This window comes from Rhineura floridana, chromosome 5 (genome assembly GCF_030035675.1).
Source record: "Rhineura floridana isolate rRhiFlo1 chromosome 5, rRhiFlo1.hap2, whole genome shotgun sequence".
Lineage (NCBI taxonomy): Eukaryota > Metazoa > Chordata > Lepidosauria > Squamata > Rhineuridae > Rhineura > Rhineura floridana.
Genome location: NC_084484.1, coordinates 23,801,155 through 23,817,734, shown reverse-complemented (window position 1 = coordinate 23,817,734; position 16,580 = coordinate 23,801,155). Strand labels below are relative to the sequence as shown.

At 42.7% G+C, this 16,580-nt stretch overlaps 1 protein-coding gene across 1 annotated transcript in view; it reads right to left on the bottom strand.

The window, feature by feature from the left end:
- The window catches only part of KLF5 (KLF transcription factor 5), a 32,335-nt gene extending 17,054 nt beyond the window's left edge, over positions 1-15,281 (bottom strand). Inside the window, exons 1-3 of the mRNA XM_061629981.1 lie at positions 14,933-15,281; positions 9,644-10,511; positions 7,605-7,664 (exon numbers count right to left, since the gene is read on the bottom strand). Coding sequence (XP_061485965.1) covers positions 7,605-7,664; positions 9,644-10,511; positions 14,933-15,115 — 1,111 coding nt within the window. The 5' untranslated portion in view covers positions 15,116-15,281. The remainder of the gene's footprint in view (positions 1-7,604; positions 7,665-9,643; positions 10,512-14,932) is intronic.
- Between the last annotated feature and the right edge of the window lie 1,299 nt (positions 15,282-16,580).

Below are 16,580 nucleotides of genomic sequence, written 5' to 3'. Positions count from 1 at the left end.
ATTTCACATGGGCTCCACTTTTTTCCTTGCAAGGAAGGAATGGGTTTATAGAGATCAATAATGCCAAGCCATTTGTCACTGTTGCCCAACTATTTTGCATTCATGTCTGTTGCAGCCTGGGCCAGTGATGTTTGTTATTTCAACTTCTGCTCCATTTTCACCCTGTTATTTTCTTGGGGGCTGTGCTTACTCCAACTTAAAATATAGTAAGTATGACTTATGAGCCAACAGAGGGCTAGAAAACTCCACACACATATCCAAAGTACAAAAATCAAGTATGTTATTGCCAGTTGAGAGGGGAGGGGGCTTAGAATTTCCAGATATGAACCTGGGAGTTAGCAGACAGGGTTAACAGCAAGCAATGCATAACAGACATCAACAGTGAGGGATTGTATCTTTGTATTAGACACTATGTTCACATGGTTAATGCAACTTACCATTAACTAGTTATTACTCCAAAAATAGTTTAAAATGCATATTGTGTCCTCAAAGGAGGAGTTATGTGAACAAGAAGTTCATATGTATGTTATTGCTCGGCCCTGAAACAAAGGAATAGTCCTCATTCTACATGGAATCTGCATTTGTGTCAACTGCAAGGCATCAGCTACTGCGAAAGGCAATTCCTATTCATGTTTTAAGGTTCCTTGGCCCCATTCATAAGATTAGTCCCTTCTACCTATTATTTTAACACATTAACACCAAGATGGTTTTACTTCCAAAGAGGTTTGACAGATGCAGCATTTTTTGCCCCTGTGCTCTAAACATACTTCCTTGTGCAATTCTAGACAAGCCCCTCAGGACTCAAGTAAAAACAAGAACTTTCAATCAAATTTATCTGTTATTATTCTATCCTTCCTCACAAGACAATCCAGAACAGCTAACAACCTTGCTGAATACAACACAAACGCTATGCTAAAAATCATGAACATGCAATAACACACAATTTAATATGCAGCCATGAATCTTTTCACTGTATCCCTGACTGTACACCATTTGCCCGCCTCATTTCTTGTAGGGTGGAAAATGACAGGTCAAGGAAACATCCTGGGAGAAAGGGGGATGTGGCAGCAGGCATAGGCACCTGCAATGAGGCCCTCTGTTAAAAAACATATTTCTCCTCCTCCTTTATAATGGAACATTCAATTCACTACAAATGAGGGAAAGAGAAAAGGTCGACAGCAGCAGCAACATAGAAAAATAAGAGGGAAAGAACGGTGTAGGACAATATAGATAGAAACAGTAAGATGAAGCGAGATTAAAGAAGATGGAAAACAATGGATTACTCAAAAAGCAGCATACTGGTATTGAACAGGATTTAAAATTCAAATTATAGACACACACTGTATTCAAGGCCTTTGTGTAGGACTTAGACTGCGGAGTACAAGAGTTCCAATTGCCAATCAGCCATAAAGTACAGTGGGAAGGAGGGAGAAGTTTCAGATTGCCCAGCATTAGAAACATTGGTAACGAGGACTGTACGCATCTTGTTACAGAGATGCCACTTCTCTTGAAGTATTCAGGGGCTTCCATTTCCCAACAGCATATACAAGCTATATCTATAGATAGATGAAATAGTTGCTAGCATTAAGTGCAGAACTATTAATGGCAAAGCAAGCATGTGATCACAGAACATGTCTGCCCAGAAGCTCTGTGTGCAGGAAGACCAGCAGGCTGCTCAAGAACGTCGTCCAGAACAGATAATGGTGCTAGGGGAGGTTAAAAAGGATTTAAGTTTCTGATTAGATGGGAGTTTGCAGTGCCATCCTCAAAAGTAAGCCCTGTGAGTTCAGTAAGGCTTACTCTCATTGAAGTAGCTCTAGGCTTGCAATAGGCAAAGTAGAGTATCTGAACATGCGCAGACTTCATACTGGCCAGGAGTGAAGTCACTCACATTTGAATCTGGGGGTGGGACAATTCAAATAAAGTAGGGTTGCACGATTCACATCCCACCACCAAGAAAAAACAGCCACGTATCTTTGCTACAGCTGCATTCAGTTTTGAGAAGTACAGGGAGAAAAAGGGAAAGACAGAACCTCCAGGCAACTTGGCCTACGTGTCTCTTGTCAGAGATTACTTTAAGCATGCGCAAAAACTCTGGGGAGCTATTTAGGGGTGTAGCGTTGATTTCATTTAGAATGCTTCACTTGTATTTGTATTAAAACTTCTCATGTGCCAATACTATAGCAGAAAAGTTAACTATAAAGAACACAATTTGTTTCTTTTTATTGACTTCTGTTCAAGTCCAATTCAAGCCAATCATACCAGGTGTTGAAGGTTTATGGCACAGCAGCCTATAATAGGCATTCTTGTCATGATTATGATGATTGCATAATGTCAGTTACAAAACTAAAGTTAGTCTCCATGCTCAGTAAAGAAAGAAATCCTCGATTAGTAGCTTCAAAGAAGGTACTTCAGCATCAACATTACTCTAAAGCAAGGATAGGGAATCTGTGGCCTTTCAGATATTGTTGTACTCCAACTCCCATCAGCCCCAGCCATGATGGCCAGCGGTCACGGATGATGGGAGTAGGAGTCCAACAACATATGGAAGGACAAAGATTCCCCACTCCTGCTCTGTTCCCTGAATTCCTGGTATAGGAAAGTCACTGTAACTTGCAGGTCTTGAGGCAGATTAAGATTTTGAGTTTTTGCAAATTTAAAAAACCCTCAGATTCTCAGCACAACAGCAGTGCTGCTTGCTTACATTTGTATTTCTGAATACACATCAATCAAGCCTCCTTAGGAGCTCAGGGCGTCATACATGAAGTTATCCATCTCACCTTTACAGTTACCTTATTTCAGAGTGAGCATGCACTGGAGTAAGTCCCACATTTAGTGGGACTGCTTAGCAAAAATAGTACGCCCAGGATTGCAACCTTAAGTCCGAGAAACAGTGACTGGGCCAAGATCGCTCAGTGAAGGACGTGGTTCAGTAAAGACATGAAGCCAGGTCTCCCTGATCCAAGACCAACAATATATCCATTACCCCACAGTGCCTCACTTTAAATGCTCTCCATAATTGTAAATTTCAAGTAACCTTTGAGAAAGTTAATTATTTCAGGGCTAGGAAAATAAGTTACAGTAATCCATCTGAAATCATTTTAGATTTTTAAGTCACATCACCACTGAAATTCCTATTAGAGTTGCCAACCGACAAGAAAGCATGGGCTGGCCTGCTCCAATGTCTTTAACAGCTGTGTGATCTTCATGACGATGATGGTTTATTTGTATGCCACCTTTCCATGGTAATCTTTGCTCAAGGCGGCTCACAACTTGAAAAAGGTTATGTAATTCATTGTTACAAAACAAAATTCAAATAGTCAAACAATAAAAACGTCCTAAGAAACATACAATAAAATGAAACTCCATTATAATTCATGATGTCCGCAATAAAATACAAAAATATAATCTCAATAACAGCAGAAATAGCTGACCAGCTGAATTAAATGTTGGCCCAAACAGAAGGCTCTAAACAATGTGAAGCTTTTCATGGCATGGAGATAAATGCTACCCACTAATACAGTACTACAGATGAAGCCTCTTAAAAAGACACAGCTACAGAAACAGAAAAGTTAGCAGCACTAGTCCCTTATATGGTATCTCGGAGTCTATTCTTAACCCTCCCACATCCTAAGCAAGCTGTACATTTTTTTGGTCCCTTGCCCATTTATTTTATTTCTTGCAGTTTATAAATCCTAAGAGGTTGTTCCTATCTGAATTGAGACCCAAGCTGCTGCCACTGCCCACATTCCATCTCTCTCACCACCACTGCTGCCTTTAAGTTTGCTCTGAAAAGAATGTCATTAAACCTCCTGAAAGCCATTCAGGTGGAGACAGGTTGCTAAATAAATACTATGAAAAGGCACAGGGTTCCCAATACAAAGGAAGACGTATAAGATCTGTTTTGACTTCTAAAAAAGCAGATTGCTGCTGCAGGCTTTTTGTATTTTAGAGTGACAGATCGCTGAGAAGGGTGGATAAGAGACAGTTTAAGATGGATTGTTAGGAAGAGAGAAAAAAACAACCACCAGTGATCCTCCATAGATACTACAGAACAAGTTCAGCCAGATAAACAGGTCTGTTAAACCCCTAAGGGGATTGGAAAGAGTATCACACAAAACTTTAATAACCTGCATTTCATGCCCTACATTTATTAAACGTTTCAAGCTACAATGTTCATAAATAGCTCTCTTTTTTGGGGGGGGGGGTATTTTTTTCCTAAGCCAAATGAGTACACAGAACGAGAAAAGTAACAGCTAATTTAAACTTCATAATTCAATCTGGTGGTTTTTGTCAAATTGTTCCCATCACCTTCTGGTGAAATGTTTCTCAAGATACTCAGCAGAATAAGGTTTATATACTTTCAGCACATTGCATAGACCGTACATATCATTGGTAGCCTTATGAAAAAAGGCCTAGAATTTTGCTGTACAAACAAAAATTTCATCTTTTCTTCCATCAAAAGCCCTTGAAAGGCAGCACTTCAAGTTGAATGTGTCACCTATTACTGAGCAACATGCTGTATATGAAGCTCCATAATTTTAGGACAAATTATCTCCATGCCAAAAATGCAACATTGGCTTAGAGAAGTATATAATGTACTTAAGACAAGCCGAGTAGACTTTTTTCTATAAGCTTCACTAACCTTTGATGAAGTGAGCTCTAATCTACGCAAACTTATGCCAACCATAATAAATGTGTTAATCTTTAGAGTAGAAGACTCTGGTTTTAAGTTAGCTTATTACACATGCTGCTTACTATGCGTATATGCGCGCACACAACAGAAGGCACATGCAAAATAGTTCTGAGCTATAGAACGCTTAAACATCAATTCTTTTTCCATGTATGCAACGACAGTTTATATTACTGAATGCTGGAAGAGAAACCTGTCTTGTCTTAAGTCTTGTTCTGTCACACTGCTTGTACATTTAGGACAACAAAATCAGGTCTCTGAGCCCTCCTAGATATTTTGGCTGCTGCTGCAAGTTTTGTTATTGTTTGTTCATATTGTTTTGCTGATTTTAATGTACACCACTCTGTGGTCACCCAATGGAGGAAGAGTGGGATATAAATAATTTTAAATAAATACTACTACAGCAGTGACATATGTCAACTTTATTTTATTTTCCTGACCTTCAAACCACGATCTTCAGGGTGACTTGCACAATTTTCAAGTTAAAATAATTTTAACTGGCTGCTAAATTTAGTCTCGGATGCTAAATCATGGATTGTGGCTATTTTGTCTAGGTGAATTACTGGCATATGTAATATGCACCTAGCTGAATGAAAAAGCACAAATGATTTTTTTTAGGAGTTGACTTTTTATTCATCTTCTCCCATTGGGTACTTTTATTTATTTTTATTTATCTTCCCGCGTTGGTACATAATTTAAAATAGTATCCCCCAAACATTAGTTATTTTAAGGAGAAAGTCTGCAGCTTGGTGGCAGGCACATGCTTTGGCGTACAAAACACCCCAGGTTCAATCCATGGAATCTCCAGGTAGGGCTGTGAGAGAGACACACACATACACACACCCCGCTGCCATCTGAAAACCCCGGAGCGCTGCTGCTACTGTGAGCCAACTAGCTGAAGCACACTGCTGTAAGAGCAAGCAACTTCCCTCTTCTTTTACCCACTTTAAAAATAATCTCCTCTTGGATATAAATGTGAAATGTACTTCTGCATTTCATTCAGAAAAGAGTGAATGAATTAAATGTGGAAGTACATTTCACTCCTACGTTCAAGAGGACAGTGGGTTAAAGAGTGGGAAATGAGCTACTTTCCCATTTCTGCACAAGTCACCAATGTGGGTGTGCAAATCACATGCAGAGACACAATGAGCGAACTCCCAAGGCTAGGCCATTCTGTTATCTCTTGCTATTAAGAGCAACTGAATGAGTCAAATATACTTAGTGCAGAGACACAGCAGAAGTTACCCACTGCAGCATGAGAACTTGGAAGGAGGCAATACCAGATCAGTGAATCCGGGATACAGCAGATAGCTCGTTGGGCAGATAAGTTTGTATTCTCACCATCGTTTGGGAATTCTGGCCTTATAACAATTGCTTTTGCAATCTTTTTGTTTTTTACTGTTCCTTTTAAGAGATAACGACTTCATTTATCAAAACTGCATTTCCATAGTAACATTTTTGCCTGGAGATATTCAGTCTTTTGTCAATGAGCAAATGCTGAATACAAGCTCTTGTTCGGTAGATGAAATGAAATTAGTCTCAGATCTTTCTTCAATTTGAAAAACATATTTTTGCATTTTTAAAACTATGAAGAAGCCATTTCAGTAAAATTTCAAAGAACATGAACTACAAAAAAGCAAAAAGCAACACACTTTTGAAAGCTCCACAGTGCTTTGATGCATACATATGCAGCATTTTAGAATGTTGAGTTTATTCTTCAGATTCCAAATGCATGTTCAGTAGGAAACTTAAAGCTCCATAGCAGTTATTCTACACCAAGAATGCTTTAAAGACATTTCATTTTAAGAGCTGTGCATCTAAATTCATATAAAACACACAGGACGTCTCCTACTGTCAGGCCATTAGTTGATCTCATTGTCCGTTTTGAGTGGCAGTGGTTCCCCAGGGTTTCATGCAGGAATTTTCCCCAGCTCTGCCAGGAGTTCAAGAACTGAACCTGGTATCTTCTGCATACAAAGCTCATGTTCTATCACTGCACTACAATCCTTCACCAATATGTAACAAAATTCCTTATGCAAATATTTTTATTTTATATTTGGGTTGAACCGACAGGGCTCAGGGAACCTAAACAGTCATCTATCCAAGTAACTCTACAGCTTGGAACACCCAAGATCCCGCTCCAAAGACACAAAAGCGGTAAACAATAGTGGAGCAGATGAAAGCTTCAGTTGTAAGTGTAAAAGTCAGCTAACTGTGCCTAGATGAAAATACATAAACTTCAGAACCAACTCATCAAGTTTGACGCACACGCATACCCCCACAGTAAGTTTTTTTTAAAAAGAAAAAAAACAATTCTTATCTTCATGTAACTATTAGTCTTAAAAGAATGAATGCATATCTATTTAATTTTAGATAGATGTTTACTGCTGAAGACACAGCAACTTGGGGACTACTTGGAAGAAAGTTACTGTTGGATTTTATTATCACAAAATTAAATATGACCAAAAAGTGTCTGTGTTTTGTAATATAATCATATACATGTTTACTCAGAAATATAAGCCCTACTGGCTCACTCCCAGATAAGTGTTATAGGGCTGCCGCCTTAATTTAGTTAAGCCAAGATCAGAGAGACACAATTTTATGCACACGGAACTGAAAGACAACACAATATGGGGAAACACCCTCCACCAAATTGCAACATAATTCTGTTGGAAAGTGTTTAAGGAGGGAGAGGGAAGGAATGATAGTGCTTCAAAGAGGGTATTTATTCACTACCCAAATTAAACCTCTTATTTTAAGAAGTTCAACAAGTGTCAGTTTTCATTTTATTAATCACTCTGGCTGATTTATAACTCTCAGCTTGAAGCAAACCAAGTGAAACCTTTCAACAAAGCAGAGAAAGATGGCCAATTTATATTTAGAGGACATTTAAAACACAGTATTCACATACCAGTATGAGTTCGCAGGTGCGCTTTTAAGTGGGAAGACTTCGTATACACTTTAGTGCAACCTAAAACAGAAAAAATAGGAGATACATAAGGGCTGGGAGTGTTTAATGCTGAATCTTAATGTTTCTAGACATAAACCACCAAAACTTTGCTGGTACATCTAATTACATTACTTTAAGAAAGTTATTCAAAACTGTGATACGCTATACAGCACATTCCACTCTGATATCAGCAGAAGTACAGATCCTAGAACTGGTGAATAGTTGTAAATCTACGTACAGCAGTCAGCCACAGCTAGAATATTAGCTCAAATATTTATATATTTCTAAACACTGTGCTAATTAGTCAATGTTATTTCATCAAAATTTTATACCATTTTCCTTGTCTCAGCATCTTATCTTTTAACAGTCTATGACAAGATGATAAATTGTACTTTTAATGATAATAAATAGCAGTGATGTACAGATCATATGGTGCATTATTATATCAGAAGTTATACTAGCAAGGAATTATACAAGTGTGCGCAATTATGCCAGCTGAACAAGTGCAGCAACTTCTCAAGTTTGATGCCCTTATTCAGCGCAAGTGTTGTGTTGCAACCAATGTCACCATGTCAGAAGACAGTTCTGCAGGTCTATGGATGCTCTCTACAGAGAAAAACTACACTGAAGGGGCCTCTCCTGCACTACATTTAAAGAAGAATTCTGGGAACTGTAGTCTGTTAAGGGTGCTGAGAGTTATTAAGAGACCCCTATGTCCCTCACAGAGCTACCATTCCCAGAGTGGTTTCACAATCAATCCCTCTTCCCAGGGAACTCTGAAAACTGTAGCTCTGTGAGAGGAAGAAGGGCCTCCTAACAACTCTCAACACCCTCAAAGAACCACTTCCCAGGATTTTTTGGGGGAAGCCATGGCTGTTAAAGTGGCATTATATTGCTTTAAACATATAGTGCAGGGCCTTAGGGTGCGCATTTTAAGGACTATGTAGACCTTGGAAGATATCCAAAACTATATTAGGTACAGCTTGTGCAGGCTCCAAACGTGATGTTCAGCCTAGCTGTGCCTCTAACCATAACATCATGCCTTGTGAAGAAAACAATAAAAATGCCATCCCTCGTGTGCTATCACACCATAAGATGCCATGTTAGCTACCATGACTAGAAAGGGACAGAATCACAATTAAAAATTCTGTTTTCCTTATAAAGACAGTGGAAGCATCCACAAGACTTCTGCTGAAAGTGGCAAAAGAAGGGGTTGGCAGTAGATAGCAGTTACCTACTGCCAATGTAGCAACCTGCAGTCCTCTAGATGCTGTTGGACTTTCGCTTCCATCAGCCCCAGCCAGCATGGCCAATTATAAGGGATTTGGGAGGGTTTAGTCCAACATCTGGAGGGCCACAGAAAGTTACCTGAAAGTAAGCTCTGTTGAATTAAATAGGACTTACTTCTGAATAGACATGGTTAGGATTGCACTATTACCGGGAGTCACATCAAGTTCACATTACTAAATCATCTGACCCAAGGTCTATGTCTAAAGCTTAGTTTAGATAAATGCCCACCACAAGATAGAACTGTTCCTAGATTGTACCACTCCAGATTGTAGGGGGGGACAAAAATGAATGACTGTCCCATATTTTTAAAATCCTCGTATAAACAAGATTTCTTGTCAGGGAGAAGAACTAGTCTAAACCCTTCCCTAATAAGTTAGTTTTCTGTGTCTAGGGATTCTTATTCCTCACCCAGGAAGGGAGCAAACATGCAATTCCCCACTGCATAAAGTGACACAGTCCAGATCTTGCAAACACCATGGCCCAAAGTCTTGTAAAGGTTTGATGGGGGGGGGGGGAGTCTATCATGGAAGTTAGTTCCTATATCTTTTTCACAGAAGACAAAGAGAACATTTGCAAGACTTTCTAGAAAGATGCTAGCTGGATTTTTAAATTTGGTCTGATACTGCTGACAACGGTTCTTATTTAACCTGCTACAAAGGACAAGCCAAACAACAGTATTGTGTGTGTGGGGGGGAGGGGGACAGGCTTACCAGGGTAATCACAGTAATGAACACGTCTCTTCTCCAAGTCTGGGTTACTCCTTCTGTTGTATCTGGGTGTCGGGATGGCTGGCGAACTCATTGGGATGTTCGCAGGCACACTGGGATTGTGAATGGCCAACTTGGAGGCAATAGTAGCAGCATATGATGGAGGAGGGGTTAAATTCTGCAGCATTTCTGCTTGCCTGTCTGGACTGCCAGGCTCTGAGCTTGGGGGAGAAGGAGGGAAGTAAGTGGCTTGTTGCTGGAGAAACTGATTTGGCATGGTGTATGTGCACTGGGGCATCCCATGGAACTGCTTCATTGTAGTCTGCGGCATAGCAGAGGACAGCGTGTTAAGGCCCGCCATGGCAGAGGACATAGAAACGTTATTAAAAGAGTCCATCACCGCAGCTTGGGTAGTAGCGTTTGGCATGTCTAAATCAGGAGAACTCAGAAGCTGATAAAGCTGACCCTGTTGGGGCACGGAGAGATGAATATCTGGAGTAGGAAGCTCTTGCTTTATGAAGAGGTTGTTCACATCAGGAGTCTGGTGGGAACTGAAAATGCTTGTGAACTCAGGAAGCGCCTGGGTGGGGTTGGGGGCAGGAGGAACAGTTTCACTCTGGTGGCTGAAGGCTGTCACGGGCTCCGTCTTGATATGGGTCACAGGTGGCCTCTGCGATTTGTACAGGCCCGTTCTCAACTGTGTAATATCAGGAAGATAGATATTCATGTTGACGCTGTAAGGCACCCCTTCACTGTTGGTGAAGAACTGATCAACCACTGAGGCACTGTCTCGTCGGTACTTTTTATGTTCGGGGATAACGGGAGCAGGAGGAAGCTGGGGCGTCAGATATTTCTCCATTTCACATCGGGCCTGAATGAGAACAAAAAAGAGAGAATTAGCTACAAGAGCCTTTTATAGATTACACAAGGGGAAAAGCCCAGTTCAGTGCTCAACTCCTAAAAAAGAGATCCTAGATGCTGTAAACACCACCTTCTACTCATGCTTTCCCCAATATGGCGTCATCCAGCTATTTTGAACTACATCTGTCTTCAGTCCTGGCAAGCACCAGCAATGGTCAGAAATGATGAGGGTTGTGATCTACAACATGTGGAGGGCTCTATGTTGGAAAAGGCTTCTGGAAGCCATTCGTCGAATCTTGGACGTGTGGGGACTTCTACTCGGAGGTGGGCACAGAGGGGAGAGATGCTCTGGAATACTGCCTAAGGCACTTTCATCTATTCATTTTGCATTTATGACAGGGTTAAGTCCTGGCACTGAAATATAACAGGGCTGAACCCCAATACAAATGAAGTCCTGAGCCAAAATATGTTTATCCATTAAAGAGCATTCTGAAATCAACCAGACCCACTTCCAGATATTTTGTTAGAACTGGAATATTGAGTTCTGTTAGCCAAGAATGCTGGCCACAAAACCCTGTGTACACTCCAGAATAAATTAAGTACTTATGTCCTATTGAAACTAACAGAACTTAAGGATGCTCAATGAAATCAATGGGAATTACAAATGCTAAACTTCGACTGGATCATGCCCCTTGTATTTTTCAGTTACTACTTTAAAAGAAGGGAAGAAGTAACAAGCTGAATAATATAAAAATTAAGTTCCTTTATAAAAAGATAAACACGGACCAAAAGCTTTGACACAAAAACTCCAAGTCCAAATTAAAATATTAAATAAAATGCTATCCTTAGTTTCCCAACAGCAATAATAACGCAGCTCCACTGAAAAGTATTAAGATTTAATCTGCTATCTCATTTTATCATGACTGCAATTAAAAGTTAGATGATGCCATTTTAGTAAGGGCTTTCCTACTTGCAAATCCTATGCTTATTTGGTTAATTAAGAATTAACCTGTTGAACAATAACGCTATTTGGAGTTCAAAAAAATTCAAGTAGTATGTGATTTTATGGGAGAAAAGTAGAGTATGAAGTCAGTGTGAAAATGTAGACCTGGCACCCATGGCTGCATCCATGTAAAACCTCCCCCTCCCGCTTCCTGGCCCTTATGAGGCAGTTGCAAGCAGTTTCACCTTTCACTTTGTTTTTTTTTTTTTTTACAACTGTCATACTTGCAAGATGAGAATAGCAGTGCATATAAATGCTCTGAAAGAAGTTAATTATGAGTTTCCAGTCTCATGATTTGGAAACTCAATCCCAGAAAAATAAATATCAAGACTTTTATCTGATCCCCAAATCAGCAAGGCTGTCAACGGGCACAGTCTAGGAAGATCTGTCACTGAAGTGGTAACCATGTGTGTTGGGGGGGGGGCTATACCACTTCAGACTGTAGGTGATGGCTCACATGATCAGAATAGTTTCTCCATACAATATTAGGCTGGAAAAAAAACCCATGCTAGTCTTCTATATGAAGGGTAAGAGCTTGTATGGATGAGCCATTCTATCATGCAAGCCCCCACCTGCAGTCTGAAGTGTGACCGCCCAGACACAGACAGAAGCAGGTATTCATCTTGCCTAAGTTCAATTCCAGATTTTTCAACAAGGCTAAATGCAACTAACATTTCTTGAATTGTAGAGGGATTGTGGTGCAAGGCCACAATGCTAAAAACACATTCTTGTTCATTGCTAAGCTCTGCTGACTTCAAAGCAAGGCAGGGGCATATCGGTAAAGGACCTTAAGCACAATATATCCAATCAGTAGCTGCTTGGTATTCACCATTTAGATTCAAATACTAAACAAATGCCATTTACCTATACCTGGAAGGTGCACATTAGTTACAGCCCTCTGCTACCATATGCAGAGCTTTACAAAAAGCATGCACCCACCATCCCAAATTGAAAGCAAGGATTTTTCTAACTTTAGAGCCCATTAGACACATCTGCATGCATATATTCCTGTCTTAGAATAGATCTTTAATTACCAGGTGGGTGGGGGGTGCAGAGAGAAGAGAGAAAGGGAGTCTTTTGCCTAGTTTAACTTTGGTAGGGAGTCCGTGGGTGGACACAGCCCGATACATTACAAGCACAGTCACCAGTAAAACATTTATCATGTACTCTCCAGTGAGCAAATGCTACATTCCCCCTCGCTCTGTAAGGAGTCCATTCATGCCAGAACCCTTCCATACCTCTAAAGTGAGGGTCTGCTGACCAACAGAACACTGGGTAAATAGTTTATTTTCAGAGCCTCTCTGGAGCCACAGCCGCCACAAAAAAGCCCTCACCACAAAGGAGAAACAGCAGCCCTCTTGTCTCTGATCTAGATCTGCACCAACATGCCAGGCTACTTTTTTCCAGCTCTTGTTTACAACCCCAACGTAGCTTGCTTTGATGACAGAAACACTTATTCTTGGGGGGAGGGGGAAAGGAGTATCGCTGAAACCAGCCTGCCTTCATTACTAGGTAGCTTTCTCCATCTCTCTTCCCACCCACCTTTTCATGACGGTGACATTTCTAAGAAAATAAGATCCTTGTGCAAATCAATTAAAACCAATATTTCTCCCAACACACACGCTTTGGTGAACGGGGTGAGGGGAGGGAAGAGAAGAAGCCTTGCTTTGTTTAGATCCACTTGAGGGTTTTTCCACTCATTATATCCACTGACATTTGTGCTGGGCTTTCTTCCCCCTCCTTTCCTTTTTCAAGACTTGCAAAAGATAAAAATGCACGAGAAAATGTTCAAATAGTACAACCCAGGACTGGAAATAGATTCAAATTAAAACCGTTTGTGTTCCTAAAAAAAAAAAGGGCCTAGAGTTTGTGCTTTCCCATTTTAGCTCTTCCAGCTGTTTGCATGCGGTTCTGTTTCCAACCAGTTTTCTGGGACACGGAAAAGTCTCCAGAAGTACCCCCCTCCCTTCTTCCTCTCACCCCATCTAAAATGACTGTGCGTGGGCGAGAGGGACAGGCAGTCACTCTAATTCGGCTGCTGAGCAAGTGCATAAGGTAGCAGCTGTAGCTTTCAACACAACTCGCAGGGCCAGCTTCTCTCAGCCACTCAACCACCCACCTATCCACCCCTTCACCCACTTGCTGCTGGACACTGGCTCACAGAAAGTTCTCTCTACAGCCACAAACAGCACTGCATGAGGTGGAAACGATAGCAGTGCCAAGGTGTATGTGCGTCGGGGTGTTAGATAATTCCCATTTTCCAAGAATGAGAAGATCTGGTGTTCTATTCTGTGCTGCTCTTGCTCAGAGTGAAATTAAGGAAGATGACTAACTTCGGCCCATTCATTTCAATGGGTCTACTCCATGTAAAGCAAGCCTCAGCCCCTGGTTACACAGTCGATGCCAGATTCGACAGAAACCAGGATCCAAGGGTGTATTAAGAAGGGAGGACGCGACTTTTGTGAAATCGAGGGGATCCACAAAAGCGTTCTAGAAAGGGAGTTTGCTGTTTTGTGGAGGTAGATAAACACATCTGCTCAAGGAAGGTGTGCGATGTCCCCTGCACGGTGCTTTAGAGGAATGGCATGGGGCAACTGTGAAATCCGCGAGTTCCTAAGGAACTGCCAAAGCTGCGGCGGCCGTCTGGATTTGGACGGGCTCGGTGGAGTTCTAAAACGGCTACGACGAGCCTTACCTTCCCTAGCCCCGCTCTTTTGCTCGCCAACTACGCTGCGTTGAAGGCTCAGAAATAAACACGAGTAACTGGTGGTGGACATAAAGGGCCTTTAGTACAACTTCCACCTCCAACCCGTGAGCATGTAGGAACAGACACGTGTCTTATACCGCCTCTGCAGCCACACCGATTACATGACTTGCTGTTTAAAGGAACAGCTAGACTCGTGTTAAAATAACTGAACAGGCACTCGGAAGCTGTTAGGAACTGGACATTCCCCACGGCTCGCCAGGCCCAGGAGTCCCCTTAACTGAAACAGTCCTTTAAAATATTAAGAAATTCTGTGCATCTAGGGCGGGGCACTGCCGGGCGAGAGAGGGGCTCAGCACACCACTCTGCCAGGCTAGCAGCACCCACCTTCGGCCATCGTGGGCTCCGATGTGGCTCCCGCCCTTCCTTCAACGCACGCTACCACAACACACTTGCCCAGTCCGACGGGCCCCACCCAAAACAAGCCAAAGTAAGCGCGATAGTGAGGACACACACAGTGATTCCCCCCAAAAAGATCCTGGAGTTCAAGAATGCCCATGACCTGGACACCCTGTCGCCATCCCAAGACACAGCGAGGAACAGTGCACTTTGCTCATGTTCAGAGGCAAGACTTATTGCCTATGTAAAAGGAGTCCAGGACTTCACTCCGATGCCGGTTAATCGTGAGACACAGCGAGCCAAAGTCTTTGTGTCCTACGCTTACCTGCGCCATCTCCTCGCCAGGGATCCTGGCTCCTGCGCCTGGTTGTTGTTGCTGCTTGATCTCCTCGGGGCCCGGTCCTGGGAAGAGCGTAGCTTCTCGACCTCCCAGGACGGGCTTGAGCTGCGCGAAAACGGGCTCCTCGGGCCCTAAGCGGGCACTCATGCTCAGCACCCTGGTAGCCATAAGGAAGGCGCGCTGGTGCACAAAGTGAGAGAACGGAGAAAAGAGCCTCGCCCGGCTCACGGCTCACACCCTTCCGACACTAGCGCGCATGAGGCTCCTGATTGCTCTACCTGGTTTAGGACGTTCCTCCTGGCGATCTCCAGGCACATGCCCGCCTCTATTTCACCTCCTCCGCCCCAAGGGGGCTGGCCCTGCCAGGCGGTCCCGCCCATATAAGAGCCGGAGCCACCGCGCTCGACTTAGCCCCACCCCGAGGATTCTGCTCGAGTGTCCGCTGGGCTGTGAGGCGGTCGGGTTGGGTGGGGCGGGAGCGAGCTAGGGGATTGCCCAGGCTGATCAAAACAAGCAGTTTATTAGCACGTTTCTCGGTGCTCTGCCCAATATTCCCCCCCTTTTTGTTACCCTCTCCGTTTCTTTCTCTTCCCCCCCCAACCACCCCCGTTCTTTTTTCAGAGCAAGAGCAGAGCTAAATGGCCCCTGCGCTTTGCATAGCAGCTGCCCTATAGAGGCTGGGGCAGTGAAAGACCAGATCCAGGCTGTACTTTTTTTAAATAGTAGCACTAAATTCTGGAATTAAGCGCAGGCAGCAGTTAACGCCGCCATCCTATACACAGTGAACCAAGAAGGAAGGCTGGGCGCGCGCTTCGGCAAAACAAGGCCCTTGAATACCGTGGGATTTGACGTCCTTGCCAACCTGCACAGGAAGGAGAAGGCTGCGTGGCTGACCCACTGGGCTGCTGTTAGGCCAGAAATAATTCATAAGCAGTAGCGTAGTGGCAATTTCAGAAGTGTAGGGTGCCTTCATGTTAGTCACAGCCAGGCCCCTCCCCCATTTTTGCTGCTGGGGTGAGAATGAGAACCTTGTTAATGCCTTCTCTCAGGACCACAGATATACCTAGGAGCCAATAAACATGAAAGGGGAGAATGTTAGCTACTGATGAGAGTCTTCTAAATGGTTGACTTGCCTCCTTTCACTCTGACTGGCTCCAATCCGCAGGGAAGGACCAGGAAGCATGTTAGAAGACTCTTCTGGTTGGCAACACACTCCCCTTTTATGCTGATTGGCTTGTAGGCTGCTGGGGACATTGGGACCCTGCTCCCAAAAAGTGTGGGGTCTAAGACTCCCTGAGACCCCAGACAACTACACCCCTGATCATAGGGCGCTTGGGCCAGAATGGTTATCCTATTTCACCATCCCATATCTAGTCCGATAACAGGTAGGATCATGCAGGACATGATGGGCATCAAATACTATGTAATTATAATACTGATAGTTTAATAACTAGGGTTAAATTGTGTAAGCTTTACTTTTAGTATGGAATAATTAAGCATATTTTGAATAGCTGCTGAAAAGCCAAATGTCAGCTTGCACAGAGCCTTAATCAGGGCAGCATGCCAGGCCCCAGTGACAACTATTAGAGACATGTGACTAGACGACTATAGGCTTTTTACACTACAGCTTATG